This window comes from Camelina sativa, chromosome 11, assembly GCF_030686135.1.
Source record: "Camelina sativa cultivar CO46 ecotype springtype chromosome 11, ASM3068613v1".
NCBI lineage: Eukaryota > Viridiplantae > Streptophyta > Magnoliopsida > Brassicales > Brassicaceae > Camelina > Camelina sativa.
Window position 1 is genome coordinate 45839803 of NC_141890.1, and position 15855 is coordinate 45855657.

The 15855-nt window shown below is 36.4% G+C and overlaps 3 protein-coding genes and 1 long non-coding RNA gene across 6 annotated transcripts; 1 reads left to right on the plus strand and 3 right to left on the minus strand.

The window, feature by feature from the left end:
* Positions 1-906: 906 nt before the first annotated feature.
* LOC147935489 (uncharacterized) lies at positions 907-2043 on the minus strand. Its single transcript, XR_015571838.1, has 2 exons — positions 1800-2043; positions 907-1481 (listed from the first exon to the last, which is right to left on the minus strand). It is a non-coding gene; the product is annotated as an uncharacterized LOC147935489 (long non-coding RNA).
* A 259-nt stretch (positions 2044-2302) lies between these two features.
* On the plus strand, positions 2303-6816 carry LOC104726231 (beta-galactosidase 4). The gene is made up of 16 exons (XM_010445043.3): positions 2303-2785; positions 3072-3167; positions 3270-3382; positions 3468-3534; positions 3643-3735; positions 3837-3980; positions 4279-4473; positions 4557-4641; positions 4718-4836; positions 4928-5089; positions 5187-5362; positions 5458-5567; positions 5660-5769; positions 5875-5985; positions 6079-6189; positions 6275-6816. Exons 1-16 carry the CDS (start codon positions 2609-2611, stop codon positions 6581-6583), a joined length of 2178 nt encoding a protein of 725 aa, XP_010443345.1. The 5' UTR covers positions 2303-2608; the 3' UTR covers positions 6584-6816.
* Positions 6817-6947: 131 nt separating this feature from the next.
* LOC104726232 (uncharacterized) lies at positions 6948-7809 on the minus strand. The gene has a single exon (XM_010445044.3). The coding sequence runs from the start codon at positions 7735-7737 to the stop codon at positions 7237-7239; it is 501 nt and encodes a 166-aa protein (XP_010443346.1). The 5' UTR covers positions 7738-7809; the 3' UTR covers positions 6948-7236.
* Positions 7810-9417: 1608 nt separating this feature from the next.
* On the minus strand, positions 9418-15298 carry LOC104726233 (receptor-like serine/threonine-protein kinase ALE2). Of its 3 annotated transcripts, none has more exons than XM_010445045.3 (14): positions 14456-15298; positions 13916-14161; positions 13658-13795; positions 13368-13502; positions 13186-13269; positions 13002-13082; positions 12803-12922; positions 12463-12714; positions 12237-12374; positions 12036-12131; positions 11267-11935; positions 10785-11174; positions 10435-10681; positions 9418-10340 (listed from the first exon to the last, which is right to left on the minus strand). In XM_010445045.3, exons 1-14 carry the CDS (start codon positions 14526-14528, stop codon positions 9674-9676), a joined length of 3336 nt encoding a protein of 1111 aa, XP_010443347.2. In that variant the 5' UTR covers positions 14529-15298; the 3' UTR covers positions 9418-9673. The 3 variants fall into 3 exon arrangements, with proteins under 3 accessions (XP_010443347.2, XP_010443348.2, XP_087330194.1); XM_010445046.3 differs by having other exon boundaries at positions 12469-12714; positions 14456-15185; XM_087474068.1 differs by lacking the exons at positions 13916-14161; positions 14456-15298 and having other exon boundaries at positions 12036-12118; positions 13658-13693.
* Between the last annotated feature and the right edge of the window lie 557 nt (positions 15299-15855).

Here is a 15855-nt window from a genome sequence, read left to right on the forward strand (position 1 = left end):
CAACGTGTTATTTTGTCAAAAACTCTCATTGGTCTTATCATTAGTTATTGTATATACCCAAAAAATAATGTAAGTTTTTTTTCTTTTGTATGGGATATATAATTCTTTCAGTATATTTGATCGGCATGTACAGACGTACAGTAGAATGAAAAAGTCTGAGGAATGCAATATTAATCCACTGGCCACTTGGTTAACAAGAATTCAGAGAGCCATCTCAATTATCAGAAAGCAATAAAAAGAGTCAACCGATTCTGATTATTAATTTTATTTAGCGATAGATGCATGGAAAATCTGAGATGCATGACTTACATTATTAGCCTTATTTTAATTGAAAAAGCAAGATATAACTTAGTTTTCAAGCTACCGTTTGTTAACAAATACGACATTTGTTTTTTTCATTTTTCTTTTGAATTATTCCAAAGTTTGGTTTAAGATACTGAAATTATAAAAAGACATGTTCAAACGTGTCTATAAAAACGAAGAGAATATGTTTAAAACTGTATATAAGGTATATACTTTAAAAAAAAACATATACCTTATATGAACTAGCTAGACTTAAGCTCTATATAAACTAGAACAATAATTTAAAACTGTATCTAAGCTAATTTAATTAGCTAATCAAATTTAAACTGGATTCTGACATTTTATACTGTTTATTAGAGGTTCTAGATAATATCTACTACAGGCGCATGTTTCTGAGTCTTTCCAATTTCTGTAGGCCAAGTCCGGTGGGAAGGTGGAGGTTTTAATTGGGTCATGAATGCATGCGGCAACTTGACCTCCGTTCCCAAAAGTCAAGACGGAAACTAAAGATGTGAACTAATAAAACTCATCACCTTACTACAATCTTACATTATGAAGAATATTTCAACACAAGAAAAGTTGTATCATCCCATACACAATGGCTTTTTGTTTACAAAGAAAATGAAGCTCCGCTTTATACTCCTCCAAAACTGAATCAGAAAGTTTACAATTTTTTTTTTTTTTTGGCAAGACGTTTTTTTTTTGTCGGCCATAACATTAAGTAAAAAAAAAAAAACTTTGTACAAGAGTTTTCAGCAAACGTTAATATTCCCAAAAGATAGTGAGAGGAGAACTCACTATTCTAGCAGTCTTAGTTAATCTATCAGCTATATCAATATCTTTCCTATTAATGAAAAGAAAACGATGACATGCATTAGTGAAAGCCAATATATCCTCCAAGTATGTTTGAATCTCGGCAATGTCTACTGGCTTCCGGTTTTCTCTTTTATATTGCTCCAGATACTTGTAAAGTACTTTTGAATCCCCACAGAAAGTTACTGGTTGATAGTTTAAACGTTTAACCTGAATGAGAGCCTCCCTTAACGCAATAGCCTCCGTTTCAAGCGGTGAGCCTGTAGGTTCTATGGCTGAAGAACCTTTGAGGATGCATTTGCCCTGTGCATTATGAAGAGACCATCCAAATCCAGCTTTGCTTGCAGCATCAACCCAGGATCCATCTGTGCAACAATAAAACGAATGAGGCTGATTGTGGATTGTTTCTGTTGCAGATTTTTCTAAACTCCTTTTATCCAGATGGGCTACATGCCAAGGCATTTTGGCATTATTAACCTCTTTCCATATCCTATGATCCATCATAACTTGACTTATAATGGTTGGAATTGCCCATCTCTTGTTATTAAAAACAAGATCATTACGTGCTTTCTAAAACCACCAACCAATGTATCGAAATAAATAATCCTTTGAAGAATCTGTATTTTTATCATATAGCAAGACTTGGATGATTTTAACAAGAGATTGCTCTTGATCAAACTGACCTGGTTGAAAACGGATAGGTGACAATTCCCATATTTCTGTAGCGAAAAAGAAGATGAGCAATTGATTCTTGTGCTTCACCACAAAAACTGCATTCCTTCACAATATTAATAAGCCTCTTTGGCTTGCAAAGAAGTTTATACATACAAGTTGTATCATATTCATTTTTTTTTGTCAACAATAATATTTACCGAATATGATATAGGATAGTGACACAACAACAAAAATTTAAACGGAATATATTATATGTGTGTTGATCATATTAGACTAATTATATACTAGTATAATTGATGGAATGTTTTGTGCAAGCTTTCAAATACTATTGAAAAACAAAAATTATCAACCTTCATCTAGGTAATATTTAATTTTCAAAAATAAGAATATATATTGATTATTATTTTTCATAAATTTGGTGTGTAATCACATACTTACTAATTTTTTTCTTTACCTTTAAAATTTTTGCAAATTTTATCATCAAATGAACTATTTCTGAATATTTTTATTTATAGTCAATAACAGAAAAAAAGTCAAGGAAAATGAAAAAAAAAAAAAAAAAAAAAGGTTTGTGACGTTTCAAAGTCACCCGAACAAAGCAAGGAGGATTATACTTATATCTTCTATCTTTAAAATCCCTTCCCAGAATAGAGAAAAGATATACACTCCATTAAAACTATACATACAGATCAGACCTTACATAAATATCTCTCTCTCTCTCTTTCTCTCCTTATATATATATAACTCCAAAACAATCATTTAATCCAAACCCAAAATTATCCTTTTAACAGATTTTTTTTTTTTTCTTTCAGTGAAAATGGGATTGAGTTTTAGAGCTAAATCCTATTTTCTTCTTGTGGCGATTCTTTGTTGTTCATCATTGATATGTATAGTAAAAGCAACAGTCTCTTATGATCGTAAAGCTGTGATCATCAATGGACAAAGAAGAATCCTTCTCTCTGGTTCCATTCACTATCCACGAAGCACCCCTGAGGTAATCCATCAATCATCTTTTATTCACATTTTTACAATTCAATGTTTATAAATTTTTGATATTTTGGAGTTTTATGTTTTAAGTTTTCATATTTCTCTGTTTTTCTGAAGTTAATTTGCTTAATTTGATTTTCTGTAATGTGTTTCATTCCCAAGCTTTTCTCCTTCACATGGGTTTTGCTTATTATCTACATAATATATTCAAAAAAAAAAAAAATTATTTCCAGAAGAAGTGTTTTAAATTCAGAGGAATTAAATGATTCATTGAATGCTCTGTTTTTGTGTAGATGTGGCCTGGTCTTATACAGAAAGCCAAAGAAGGAGGCTTGGATGTTATTGAGACTTATGTTTTTTGGAATGGCCATGAACCTTCTCCTGGACAAGTAAGTAATCTACCAAAAATATCCTTTTTTTATTTGAGTTTCTTCAATCACAAGTCACATCTCTTCTAAATTTTTCTTTATTGTTATTATTATTCTTTCCAGTATTATTTTGGAGACAGGTATGATTTGGTTAAGTTCATCAAGTTGGCGCACCAAGCTGGTCTCTATGTTAATCTCAGAATTGGCCCTTTTGTTTGTGCTGAATGGAACTTTGGGTACGAATATAATAATAAACTCTATTTCCCTCCTTTTTAATGATCGGTTATCGAATTTCATTTTTTTTAATATTTTAATGTCTAGGGGATTTCCGGTTTGGCTCAAATTTGTTCCCGGTATAGCTTTTAGAACGGATAATGAACCTTTCAAGGTTTGAAACGCTAAACAAAACTCACTTTTTCCCCCCTCTCATCGTATTTTTTTGGTCATCCTCTGATTGGATGATTTGATATTAATTATAAATGATGATTTTGTAAAGGCTGCAATGAAGAAATTTACTGAAAAGATTGTATGGCTGATGAAAGCAGAAAAGTTGTTTCAAACTCAAGGAGGACCAATCATTCTTGCACAGGTTTGTTTCATTAAATATCACTAGCCAATGATTTCAAGACATATATGGCTCAAATTAAAAGTTCTTATATTCTACATAATAAATATGAATATATTGGACAGATTGAGAATGAATATGGACCAGTGGAATGGGAGATTGGTGCACCAGGAAAAGCTTATACAAAATGGGTAGCTCAAATGGCATTAGGACTCTCGACAGGTGTTCCATGGATTATGTGCAAGCAAGAAGATGCTCCTTCTCCTATCGTACGTTCTTTCATTTTTCTTTCTTTCTAATCATGTTAATATATTTGGCTAAACTACATTAAACAAGTTTTTTTGTTTTGCTACCGAAAAAGTTAATTTTTTTGGCTTTTTGATCTTTAAAGTATTAAGTTGGTATGATTTCTTGCTAGGGTTTGATAGGTTATATTTTAACTACCAAATATATTACCAACCTATTTCTTTTCTTCTTTTTTTTTTGGCTAGATTTTTTACAATTGTATATGTATGTTACTTCATATTTTATTATTTCCACTAATGTGTATAAAAATGCAAATTACAGATAGACACATGCAATGGTTATTACTGTGAGGATTTTAAACCAAACTCAAGCAACAAGCCGAAGATGTGGACAGAGAATTGGACTGGTTGGTACACAGAGTTTGGAGGTGCTGTACCATACAGACCAGTCGAAGATATTGCATACTCTGTTGTACGATTCATAGCAAAAGGAGGTTCCTTCGTCAACTATTATATGGTAAATAATATAAAAACAGAGTTACATATGAATACACATCGACTTGGCTTAATGTTTCTTTGTTTGTTATACCTTTTTAATAGTATCATGGAGGAACAAATTTCGACAGAACAGCCGGTGAGTTCATGGCTTCAAGCTATGACTACGACGCTCCTCTTGATGAATACGGTACTAACCAAAACTCAAAACACACAATAAATATGTTTGAATGATTAACTAATCTGATTCTGTTTACTTCGAAAAGGCTTAACAAGAGAACCAAAGTATAGTCATTTGAAAGCATTGCATAAAGCCATCAAACTCAGTGAGCCAGCTTTGGTTTCTGCTGATGCTATTGTCACATGGCTTGGAGCTAAACAAGAAGTAAAGATCAAACCTTATTCAAACTTGTAGTTATGTTAAATATTTCAACTGAGAAAGGAACCTTAATAATGATTTTGAATGTTGCTTTCAGGCTCATGTGTTCTGGTCTAAATCCTCTTGTGCTGCGTTTTTATCAAACAAAGATGAGAAATCTGCAGCGAGAGTTATGTTCCGTGGATTCCCGTATGATTTGCCTCCTTGGTCAGTTAGTATTTTACCTGACTGCAAAACAGAGGTTTACAACACTGCAAAGGTAAAAACAGAACAAAGAAAACTTTATTTTGCTAAAAGAAAATTACCTTTCTTAATCTTTAGACTGAATTGACACTCTTGTGTTTTTGAATAATCAGGTTAATGCACCAGGCATACACAGGAATATGGTTCCTACTGGTACCGGATTCTCTTGGGGATCATACAACGAAGCGGCTCCTTCTGCGAATGAAGCTGGTACGTTTGCAAGAAACGGGCTTGTGGAACAATTAAGCATGACTTGGGACAAATCTGACTATTTCTGGTATCTAACTGAGTAAGTATCCCAACATCAGAACTCTCTATGTTTTTGTCTTAATCTTCGAAAAGAAAAATCACAGTTTGTTTTTGTTTACGGGTATTTTTACTCAGCGTTACAATTGGTGCTGGTGAGAGGTTTTTGAAGACTGGTGACTACCCGCTTCTTACAGCTATGTCAGCTGGACATGTTGTTCATGTGTTTGTCAATGGGCAGCTTTCAGGTAATACAATAGCAACAACAGAAGCTTCTCTTGTCTCGGTGTTGTTTAGTTTTCGTAAGTTGACAACATTGTTGGTATTTCTCTGCTTTTAGGAAGTGCTTATGGAGCACTAGCGCACACAAAAGTTACATTTAGCCAGAAGATTAAACTACATGCAGGTGTCAACAAGCTTGCTTTGTTGAGTGTTGCAGTTGGTCTCCCGGTTAGTTCCTGATGAGATACTCTAGCTCTCTCTCTTTTAAACCAGTTTTGGTGCCAAGAAGATAATTAGGTTCTGAGCTTTTTGTGGTGCTTAATTTGCTTGCAGAACGTTGGTACGCATTTTGAACAGTGGAATAAAGGAGTTCTTGGTCCGGTTACACTAAAGGGAGTTAACTCCGGAACATGGGACATGTCGAAATGGAAATGGTCCTATAAGGTTCTCCCTAAAATTTAAAACCAAATTTAAGTTTGAGTTTCCTAGTAACAAACTTAAACTCATAACAATGTTTTCAAAATTTGATTTGAACAGGTTGGTGTAAAGGGTGAAGCTTTGAGTCTTCATACAAACACAGAGAGTTCCTCTGTAAGATGGACTCAAGGATCATTTGTGGTAAAGAGGCAACCATTGACTTGGTACAAGGTAAGACAAAACACAAGGACTAATATCATGTCTATATTTGAAACAATGAAAATTTGAGAAACCAATATATTTGTTTGGGTTGCAGTCTACTTTTGCCACACCAGCAGGAAATGAACCATTGGCTTTAGACATGAACACAATGGGTAAAGGTCAAGTTTGGATAAATGGTAGAAACATTGGACGTCACTGGCCTGGTTATAAAGCTCAAGGATCTTGCGGACGTTGTAACTACGCTGGAACTTACGACGCAAAGAAATGTCTAAGTAACTGTGGTGAAGCTTCACAAAGATGGTACCATGTACCTCGTTCATGGCTAAGGTCTCAGAACGTTATAGTTGTGTTTGAAGAGTGGGGTGGTGATCCTAATGGAATCTCATTGGTGAAAAGAACATGAAAACAGCTTCTTCTGATTCCGAGTTTTCAAGACAGAATGAAGCCGGTTTGATTTGTTTGTCCACCTCTCTCGCTTTGCTTTGAAGGTAGAGACAGAGCTGGAAAAAAATATGAACTTGTGCAGTTTTTACAAGAATTATACAACCTGTATATGTATATTTTTACTACTTACTGGTTATCAGTGACTAAATAAAATTCACAGAAATAATACAAATGAGTGTTTTAATTTGCCAAGAACCTTTTTACATTGATCTCCCAGTCTTATGATTTATGGGCCTTCAACTAGGCCTAATTAAGTATCCATTAGGTTAATAATTTAAAAACGTACGTTAAATGATGATAACATGCAAAACTATAGGGATTCATTTGTTAAATAAAGCATTCTTACTTTTCACGAGATTAATAGTTTCCGTATTTACAAAGTAGCCCCTAAGCCCTAGAAGCATTAGTACTGCAATGTGCCGAAATTACCAAAATGGTCACATTAAAACCAACTAGCCCTATCTTCTACGAGACTACGACCATCCATTTACTGATTTTTGTTTTTTTTTCCATTTTTCTTCCTACCTATTATTACCAACAACGTGTAAATCATTTTCACTTTTTCTCCCATAATTACCCTTCAAGAAAATGACCAAACTACCCCAAAGACGGTCAAACACAGTCTTCTTCGTCCTCGCCTAGAAACCTCGCAAGCAAATCGTCGTTCCACTCACACGACTCACTCGCACTCACCTCGTTTATACTCCACGCGCCACCGTCTTTCTCGCCTCCGTACTCGAAACAGTACAGACCACTGGCGTCGACGCTTGCCATTGCCGAAGCGTCGCTGTCCGAGAACGAAGGCCCGCAGCTCTCTTCGTTGACGTTGATCGTGATGTAACCGGAAGAAGACTGAACAACCAACGGAACCGCGTACGGATCGTCGATAAACCTAACTCTGAAACCCCCCTCGCCGGAAAAGTTAGTACCTTCGATCTCCGTCATCGTCATTGTCGTCGTCGGTGAAGATGATGATGATGACTCAACGAGACTCATGATTTCATCAGGCGTATACTCGTCGCCTTCTCCGACTAGCGTATTCGTCGTCGTCGTCGTCGTCGTCACTTCCTTCTCCGCCGTCTCGTCTTCTCTCTTCCTCAGTTCTTCTTCCATTCTCTCTCTCTCAGAACTCAAAAGAGAGGAGTAAATTATAAAGAATAAGACCGTACCACTACTGTTGTGATATTTGTTTCTTGCACACTTTATATATATACATAAAGTGTAGACATATATATACATGGAAAATATACATTTTTTTTGTGATAATATCAATAAAATACAGTGAACTGAGTCCTGTAAGTGGGTCAGAATGAATGATAGAAGTCTAAATCAAATAAATTATAAGCTGTCCTGTCTTTTTTTTGTTATTGAAAATATGTTACACGTTCTAATAATATAATTTAAGCATTTTCTTTCGTTAAAAGTCCACCAAGAAAATATAAAGACAAAGGAACAAGGATCTTTAAACTCGTGATGATATAGTAATGTTGATAGTTACTCTCAAAATTCTTAGTATCATACTAATACTTTTATGTAAAGAAAAAAAAAAAAGGAATCCAGGAAAAGCTATGGAAAAATTGATGAGGAGTTACTAAAATTAGGAAGCTGGTCGGTTTCAATACACTAACTAGTTGGACTTTTCTCTGATAAAACCAATGTTTTTAAAACTGGACCGGTAACTGAACCGGAAATCTTCTAGGTCATGAGTCAATATGGTTTGATCGGGGTCAACCGGATTCAATTGATTTTGATGATATTTTTATAAATAATAGATAAGAATATGTTTTCTATTTTTTTTCAATGATTACAACTATGATATAATTGATTACACCAAATAAAATATTTCAATAATCATAATGTTTTTTTTTAAAGTAATAAACTCAAAGTGTAACAAACTAACCATTACCAATAAAATATGTTTTTCCATTACGTACACTAGGAAAAAAATGAACACCAAATTAATTACCAAAACATGCACTGATCAAACATCTTTTATTATAAAAATAATTGGTTTCAATAAAGTTACCTTGATTTTAAAGATTTGTGGTGTGAGTTGTAGAGAATTCAAACTAGAAGAAAAAAAAAACTAGTATGAAAAGTAAAAAGTTCAATTACGGGAATTTTTATTTTAAGAAACCCTACTACTGCTAAGAATAAAACTAGAAAGGTAATTAATTGCACTCGTTTTTACAAAAAAAAGTTAAAACCCGGTTTTATCCGGTTCAATGGTTCACCGGTTTTTGAGTTTTTGACGGGTTGATATAGTTTTTTTACCGGTTCAATTTTCTTTGGATTTTGATATTAACCTAATCCGGGTATGCTGCCAGTTCGTGGGTTAACGTGGTTCGACCGCCGGTCTGGTCCGGTTTTGAAAACACTGGATAAAACCAAAAGTGGGTGGATACTTTTCTTTTTCTTTAATGTTCTCTCTTTCTCATATATTACCAAAGAAAAATGAAAAAATGAAAAGACAGAATTAGTGATGTGAAAAGACGTTAATGGGTCTCGAATTGATTTCGAAACTTACAGGGACGTGCCATCTGTTTGGTCACTGTGTGTAGAGGGGAGAGAGATAAGTGAGAACTGTACACTTTTTTGTTTTCCCTTGCAGCGATGCGACGCTGACATATATCTTTTATATTCATCGATACAAACACACGATTTTTATGATTCCATTGGTCCAAAGTCCAAACGCAACAACCAATTAGAATATGAAATGGCTTTATATGTGTAAAATCCAATTTTACTATTCGAACCGGTGGTCTGTACCGGAGTTGTAAAGGAAGATCATGCTAGCTCATAAAACGTGATATCTACATTCAAATTAAACAGAATCTCTTGTTTCTCTTCTAACATACAAACATCTCTTTTAACTAATTTGTTGACCCTGAGAATGATGATCTATCTGTCTTGGTTTTTTCGATTAACCGGTTTCCACTTCTAGGAGGCAAAGAGTTGCTTGTAAGACAAGCCACCAGCTTCCTTTCCGTCTACTTAGCTTACAAGGGCAATCAAGAACTCCAATGTTCTGTAACTGGCAAAAGATCGTTCAACGTGAACCGGATCGTAACATGACAGTTGGTGTCCCGTGTTCGCTCAAGCTTCCGGTTGATAATCTCCTCATCTTTTGCCAGAACCTCTTGCCTCGACCCGAGGCCAAGGGACCTGAGTTAGACTGTCTCTCGAACCTCCCTGACCCTGTGTACATATCCGACACTGAAAGTCCTCTCTCTGTGTCAGGCTCAGAGTCGTAATTAGGTAGCAACGGATACCGGGCCATCCTCCCTGAGCCTCCACCACAAGAGCTCTCAGCTCGAGTGTCATCTCTCAGATCGTCCTGAGTGATTGAAGTTACAGAGTTAAGTTCTTTAGCTTCATCGCATTCGTTGCTGACAAGTTTCAAAGCTTGCACTACTTCTCCCATGAAAGGACGGTGCGATACTTCCGGTTGAACACACATCGAAGCTATCGCCGCGACTTTAGCTATGCTATCAAATGAGATCTCGGGTCCTAAAGACCGATCTATAATAGCTGCAAGCCCTTCTGTGCTTGTGAGAAAAGACCGAGTCCATGCAACTAAGTTCTCCTGTCCTGCTGGTTGAGACATATCCACCGGTTTCCGCCCTGTAAGTAGCTCGAGAAGCACAACTCCGTAGCTATACACATCACTCTTCACCAAAAGATGCCCAGTCATTGCGTATTCCGGTGCCACATACCTATCAAAAAGCAACATTTATTAGTTCAAATCTGAACAGGAACAAAAAAAGTTTGCAGCAGTTTGTACCAATTCTGGTTTTTTGTTTATCTTACCCAAATGTTCCCATAACGCGCGTCGATATATGTCTGTTATCTTCATCGTCAAGGGCATTTCGAGCCAATCCAAAGTCAGAGACTTTAGGTGTGAAATCATGTTCAAGAAGGATGTTGCTGGACTTGAAGTCTCTGTGTATAACTCGGGGGCTAGAGTCTTCGTGTAAATACGCTAAACCACGGGCAGCACCAAGAGCTATCTTCAACCGAGCATCCCAATCTAATGGCGAAGATTCTTTATCGATTCCTGAACAAGAAACAGAAAGAAAACAAGAGATTAGCTTCAAAAATAAGAAAACCAAACGGAACCAAAACCATAGGTTTATATGAGGTCTGGAAAGAAAACATACCGTGGAGGTGAGATTCAACGCTGCCATTTGGTATGAGTTCATAAACCAGGGAACGGTTACGATCTTCGATACATATACCGATTAAATTCACAAGGTTTCTGTGATGAAGACGACTAAGCATTTCAACTTCAGCCAAGAACTCTCGGCTACCTTGATGGTCATCTCTCTTCAACACTTTAACTGCTACTTTAGTTCCATCATCGAAAACACCTTCGTAAACCCGTCCGAATCCACCTTCACCAAGAACCCTCGATTCATCAAAGTTATTAGTAGCTTTCACTATTTCGCTTGCTGTGAACGTCTTTGCAGAGAGAGTAAACGGAGCAATGCTTGATTCAAATGACAATGACGTTGAGCTAAACCGGCTTCCGGTTAAAGATCTCGCCGAGCCTGCACATTCAACTTTGTTATATTTCCTGTTTCTTCCTACAGCAACAGTAGTAGTAACTAACAATGGTGCCTTATCAGTAACCGTTTTTTACCTGATGGTTTCGAGAGGGAAGGCAGCGAAGAGCGAGCAACTGGTGCTCTTTTAGAAAGACGTCGCTGATCTCTTTGTCGTCGGAAAACCAAGAACCAAACGATAACGAAACATAAACCGATAAAAGCAGCTGCGGATAAAACAATCACAGCAATACTTCCGGCATTGAGATCTTTCTTGTGGGGCTTCTTTGGAACATCAACTCCGATCGGTTTGACTGCCCTTCCATTATTAGTACCGGAGTATGGTCCTTGATCTATAATGGTCATACCAGAAGTTGGCGGAGAAGCAGGTAAACCAGGATAACGAACATAAATCACGTCGTATCTGCCAAAGATTGGTTCATCTATATAGACTTTTTTACTCCAGAATCTCTGGTAAGTCAGCATTGCAGTCATGTTCTCGAATTTATCTCCGAGCGGAACTAAATCGATAAGAACAATGGATTTCTCGGGTTGTTCACTAGCGGCGTTAGCTCCCATTATACGGACTTGGCTCTGTTTCATGAAAACTCCAGCACTGATTTCCCGAGCGAATTCTGAAACCATAGGGAAGAAGTCGTAGAGGGCCATGCTAAGGCGCAGCTCAACCTGAATTGGCCAGACACAACCACATGGAGATCCTGGAGGTGTGTTTGTGTACGGTTCCAAGCAAACAGTTGAAGAACAATCTACAGAACACAACAACAGCAATTAGTTTCACACCGAAACAAGACCCCCAAAAAAGACAGCTTTGTTCCCAAAATATATGAAAAAAAAAACTTTAAGAACCTGAATTAGGGGGAGGAGGAGGAAATGCTTGAAGCGGTGGACCGAGTGGGAATTTCCGAGATTTTGAAGGTCTTGAAGAGGACCTGAGAGGAAAAACTTTAGGACAAGCAAACAGAATTTAGGATTTCACATCAAGCAAAGAGGGTTAAATATAAACAGATTTTAAAATTTGTTGTCAGAAAATTATGAGCAGAGTCAAACCTTGGGTTGGAGAAGGTGCTGGAGCAGGGGAGATGCGTTGCATAGAGGAAGAGATTGGAGCGTAAGCAGGAGAAATCAAAGAAGTAGGAATGTGAGAAGAAGGAGCATGGTGTGCTGATGGAGGAGGGGCCATTAAACCTATAACAACACAACATAAGAAAAAACAGAGAATTAAGATCACGAGAAGTGTGATGACTGACCAATCTAAGTATCTCAAAGTGGAAACCTTTACGATGGTTTGACTTCTTTGGAGATATGTGATGCGGTAATGGTGGAGAAGGAGCTGGACTATTTGTGATATTCTTTCGTTCTTGATGATGTCGATGGTTTGAAGGTAGAGGAGGAGATGGTGATGAAGAAAAATGGCGGTGATCATTACTTGGTGTAGAATCTGGCGGTGGAGTAGTAGTAGATGGAGATGTATGATGAGAGTGTCCGTTGAACATGGGGGCTGAGGGAGCTATCAAAGGAGGAGAAGCTGTAATGTAATAATAAAATGAATTTAGTCTTCTTGATACCGAAAATAACAGTAACTTATATGATTGATGCCTTGGAAAAAATCTAACCTTTATGTGGGATGACAGGCAAGGGTTTAGCAATTTCATTTGACGGTGCAGCACCAGGACTTTTATTATCATCTCCATTATCGCTGGGCGGTGGATGTTTTACTGGATTCACAGCATGATCTATAGAAAAGAAGAGGCAATGTTGATGTTCAGGACACAGTTTTTTCACGGACAAAACACATTCAAAATTTGAGCAAACCTGGTGAGACAGCAGGGGATTCTATGGGGAACACCGGGTGCGTTGTTGGCGGATTTCTTCTTGTTGGAGTCGAGGTGGGCACTGCACAGTTAGAGAGATATCTCAAGATAATAAACAGAGACATTTTTGTAACAATATGAGGAAACTATATACAGACTGAGTAAGTAATTCTGCAAAAGCATACCAGGTGAGCTAGAGGGTGTTAACTTTGGTAAGACGGGATGAACTGGCGGGGAAATGTCAACTGGTATTGTTGGTGGAGATGCAACTGATTCAGAGACCACAAATGAGTTTATGCCATAAAACAAATCGGATAAAACTGAAACATAAGTAGAGTTACGGGGAGAGCAAAACATGTTACTATACCAGGAGCAATAGGCTTTTCAACTGGATGCTTGTGATCGTCAGAAGAATTTCTAGGAGGTACACTGCTCGGTGTAGGCGGAGGCAGAGCCACTGATGGGAATGGAGGTATATCCGAAACAGGTGATGAAACCGGGCCTGCGGATTAGACAACATTGCAAGCTAAAGCTTCAAGATTTATGCTAAAGTTTAAAAGTTTCAAAATTCAAGTTAAAGACTAGAGAACATTGCAAGCTAAAGATTCAAGATTATGCTAAAGTTTCAAGATTCAAGATTCTAATCACTTCACATACCTGGAGTAACTCTTCCTGAGAAAGGAGGCTCCTTTGGTGCATCTCTTGGAATGAACTGAGGTGGTGAAGCAGTCGGTGCAATGGGTTGAACCAGAGGCGAATTTCCCGGTAAATCCTTTACAGGTAATGTAGCTGGAGCTGAATAAGAATCAAAACCCCAAAAAATAGAATTTTAATACACAATTCAAGTTCATTGTGTTTCAAAAGTGCCTTCCAAGTGTTCGATTAATTGTCTGTAAGAAGAGATCAGCACTTCACCTGGAGCAACAGGAACCGAGACGATAGGCACACCGGTCGGCGCTTCACTCCCGACGGAATCTGACGGTGGTGGAGCTGCCACGTCAGCTAAAGGAGGAAGAGACGGTTGAGAAGGTTGAAACGGTGGCACATTGCCGGATTTATGAGATTCGGGTGAATTACTCGGCGGTGCTTGACCAAACCCTTTTGAAATTTCCGGTAATGGAGACGGTGGCGATGATGATAACGGAGATAAAAAATCCAATCCTGAAAGTTAAAAACAATTAAACCAAAAAATTTGAGATCTTTATAAAAAAAAAAAAAAAAAAAAACACATTTTTTCTCAATTGCGTCAACAAAACTAGTAGTTGGATTCTAACACGAAACCATAAAACTTCACATTATAAAATCGCATTATGTTTAGCAAAAACCAAACTAAAAAAAGGTTTCAAATTTACCAAATTGATCTAATAATCCCAATTTATTAAAAAAAAAAAAAAAAAGTGAAAACAAATAATTGCCTTTTTTTGTTAGGTTAAATGAAATTAAAAAAGAACAGACCTGAGGAAGAAGCAGCAGCAACTAAAAGCGATGAAACAAGAGAGATCCTAAGAAGGAGAAACAAAATCTCCATTCCACCATAGAAGAGATCAAGCTTCCTCGATGATCACGAGGAAGACTGAAAAAAGAATTGATTGATGGGTTTTTTTTTTATCTTTAAAGCTCTCCAAAGTTTAAAGCAATCGAAGTGGTGGTGGCACAAGGAGATGAAATGACTTCAAACGCAAGAAGAAAGAATGAAGAAGAAGCTCTGCAGCAAAGGAACAGTGATAAAGAAGCAAAGGAATGATTTTTATTTTTTTTCCTCTCTTTTAATGTTCACTTCACACCAACAAAAAAAAAAGAGAGATTAAATTAAAGACAGGAACTGAGTTTGGTGGAAGAGAACGGTAGTAATCAAAAGAGGTATTGTGCAATTAATCTCTCATGTTTGAACAAACAAAAAAAACGTTTCTTTCTTCTCTCAATTGGGTCACAAGAGATCAAGAGAGAGAGAGAGAGAGAGAGAGATTTGATTTAACAGAAAAGGTGGGATTTTTTTTTTTTGAAGAAGAAGGTAGTGGGATAGTGTCAATGGAGGAAACTAGTGTGTGTATTGTCTGAGAAGAGCCTAGTGGGGTTTTAGTAACCCATTTGTTTATTATTGACCTCTCTTTTTTTCTTTTTTTGCTCTCTTTGGGTTGAAGAAGTAAGTGAATTTAATTTAAAATTCTTTTGTTCTCTGTGAAGTGTTTATCAGTCAAATAGATTTCATACACATGTATGTTTTAACTCATTGGTTTTTGAGAATATGTGAAAAAAGCGTTTCCCGAAACATAAAACTTCAGAATTACTATTACGTTCAAATTAGTTGTAGTGAGACAAAGATCTATATATAATTGAATCTTTACGAATGATTAACCAACCACCGTTTTTAATTTATTTTTTGGATTTATTGATAAGTAAAAGGGTAAAGGTTATATCATGTCAATTTAGATAAGATTAGTAAAAGGCTAAACCCACTTTTAAGATACTTATTTGACACTTTTTGAAACATTTTAACAACATACTATATGTTTATATATACTACATATGGAGATATATGTTGGCATGATTCTTGTAAATTAACAAATTTTTGTCGTGTAAATCATTCTTTTATATATGTAGGACATGGTTATAAACAGTAGTTGTTGTCTCCGATTGAAATTATAACCAAACACTTGGAAGCATATCTTATTTGAACATGTCCCGTTTGGTTACAACGCAATAATAATGATACAAAATATATATTTAAAGAAAAGATTATTGGGAACAAATATTATACTGATTTATATTGTTGAAAATACCCTTAATTACGCATGACTAAGCTTTTATATTTTTCAATATCTCCTCAACTCAAAGTTTGTCTATATCTACTAGTG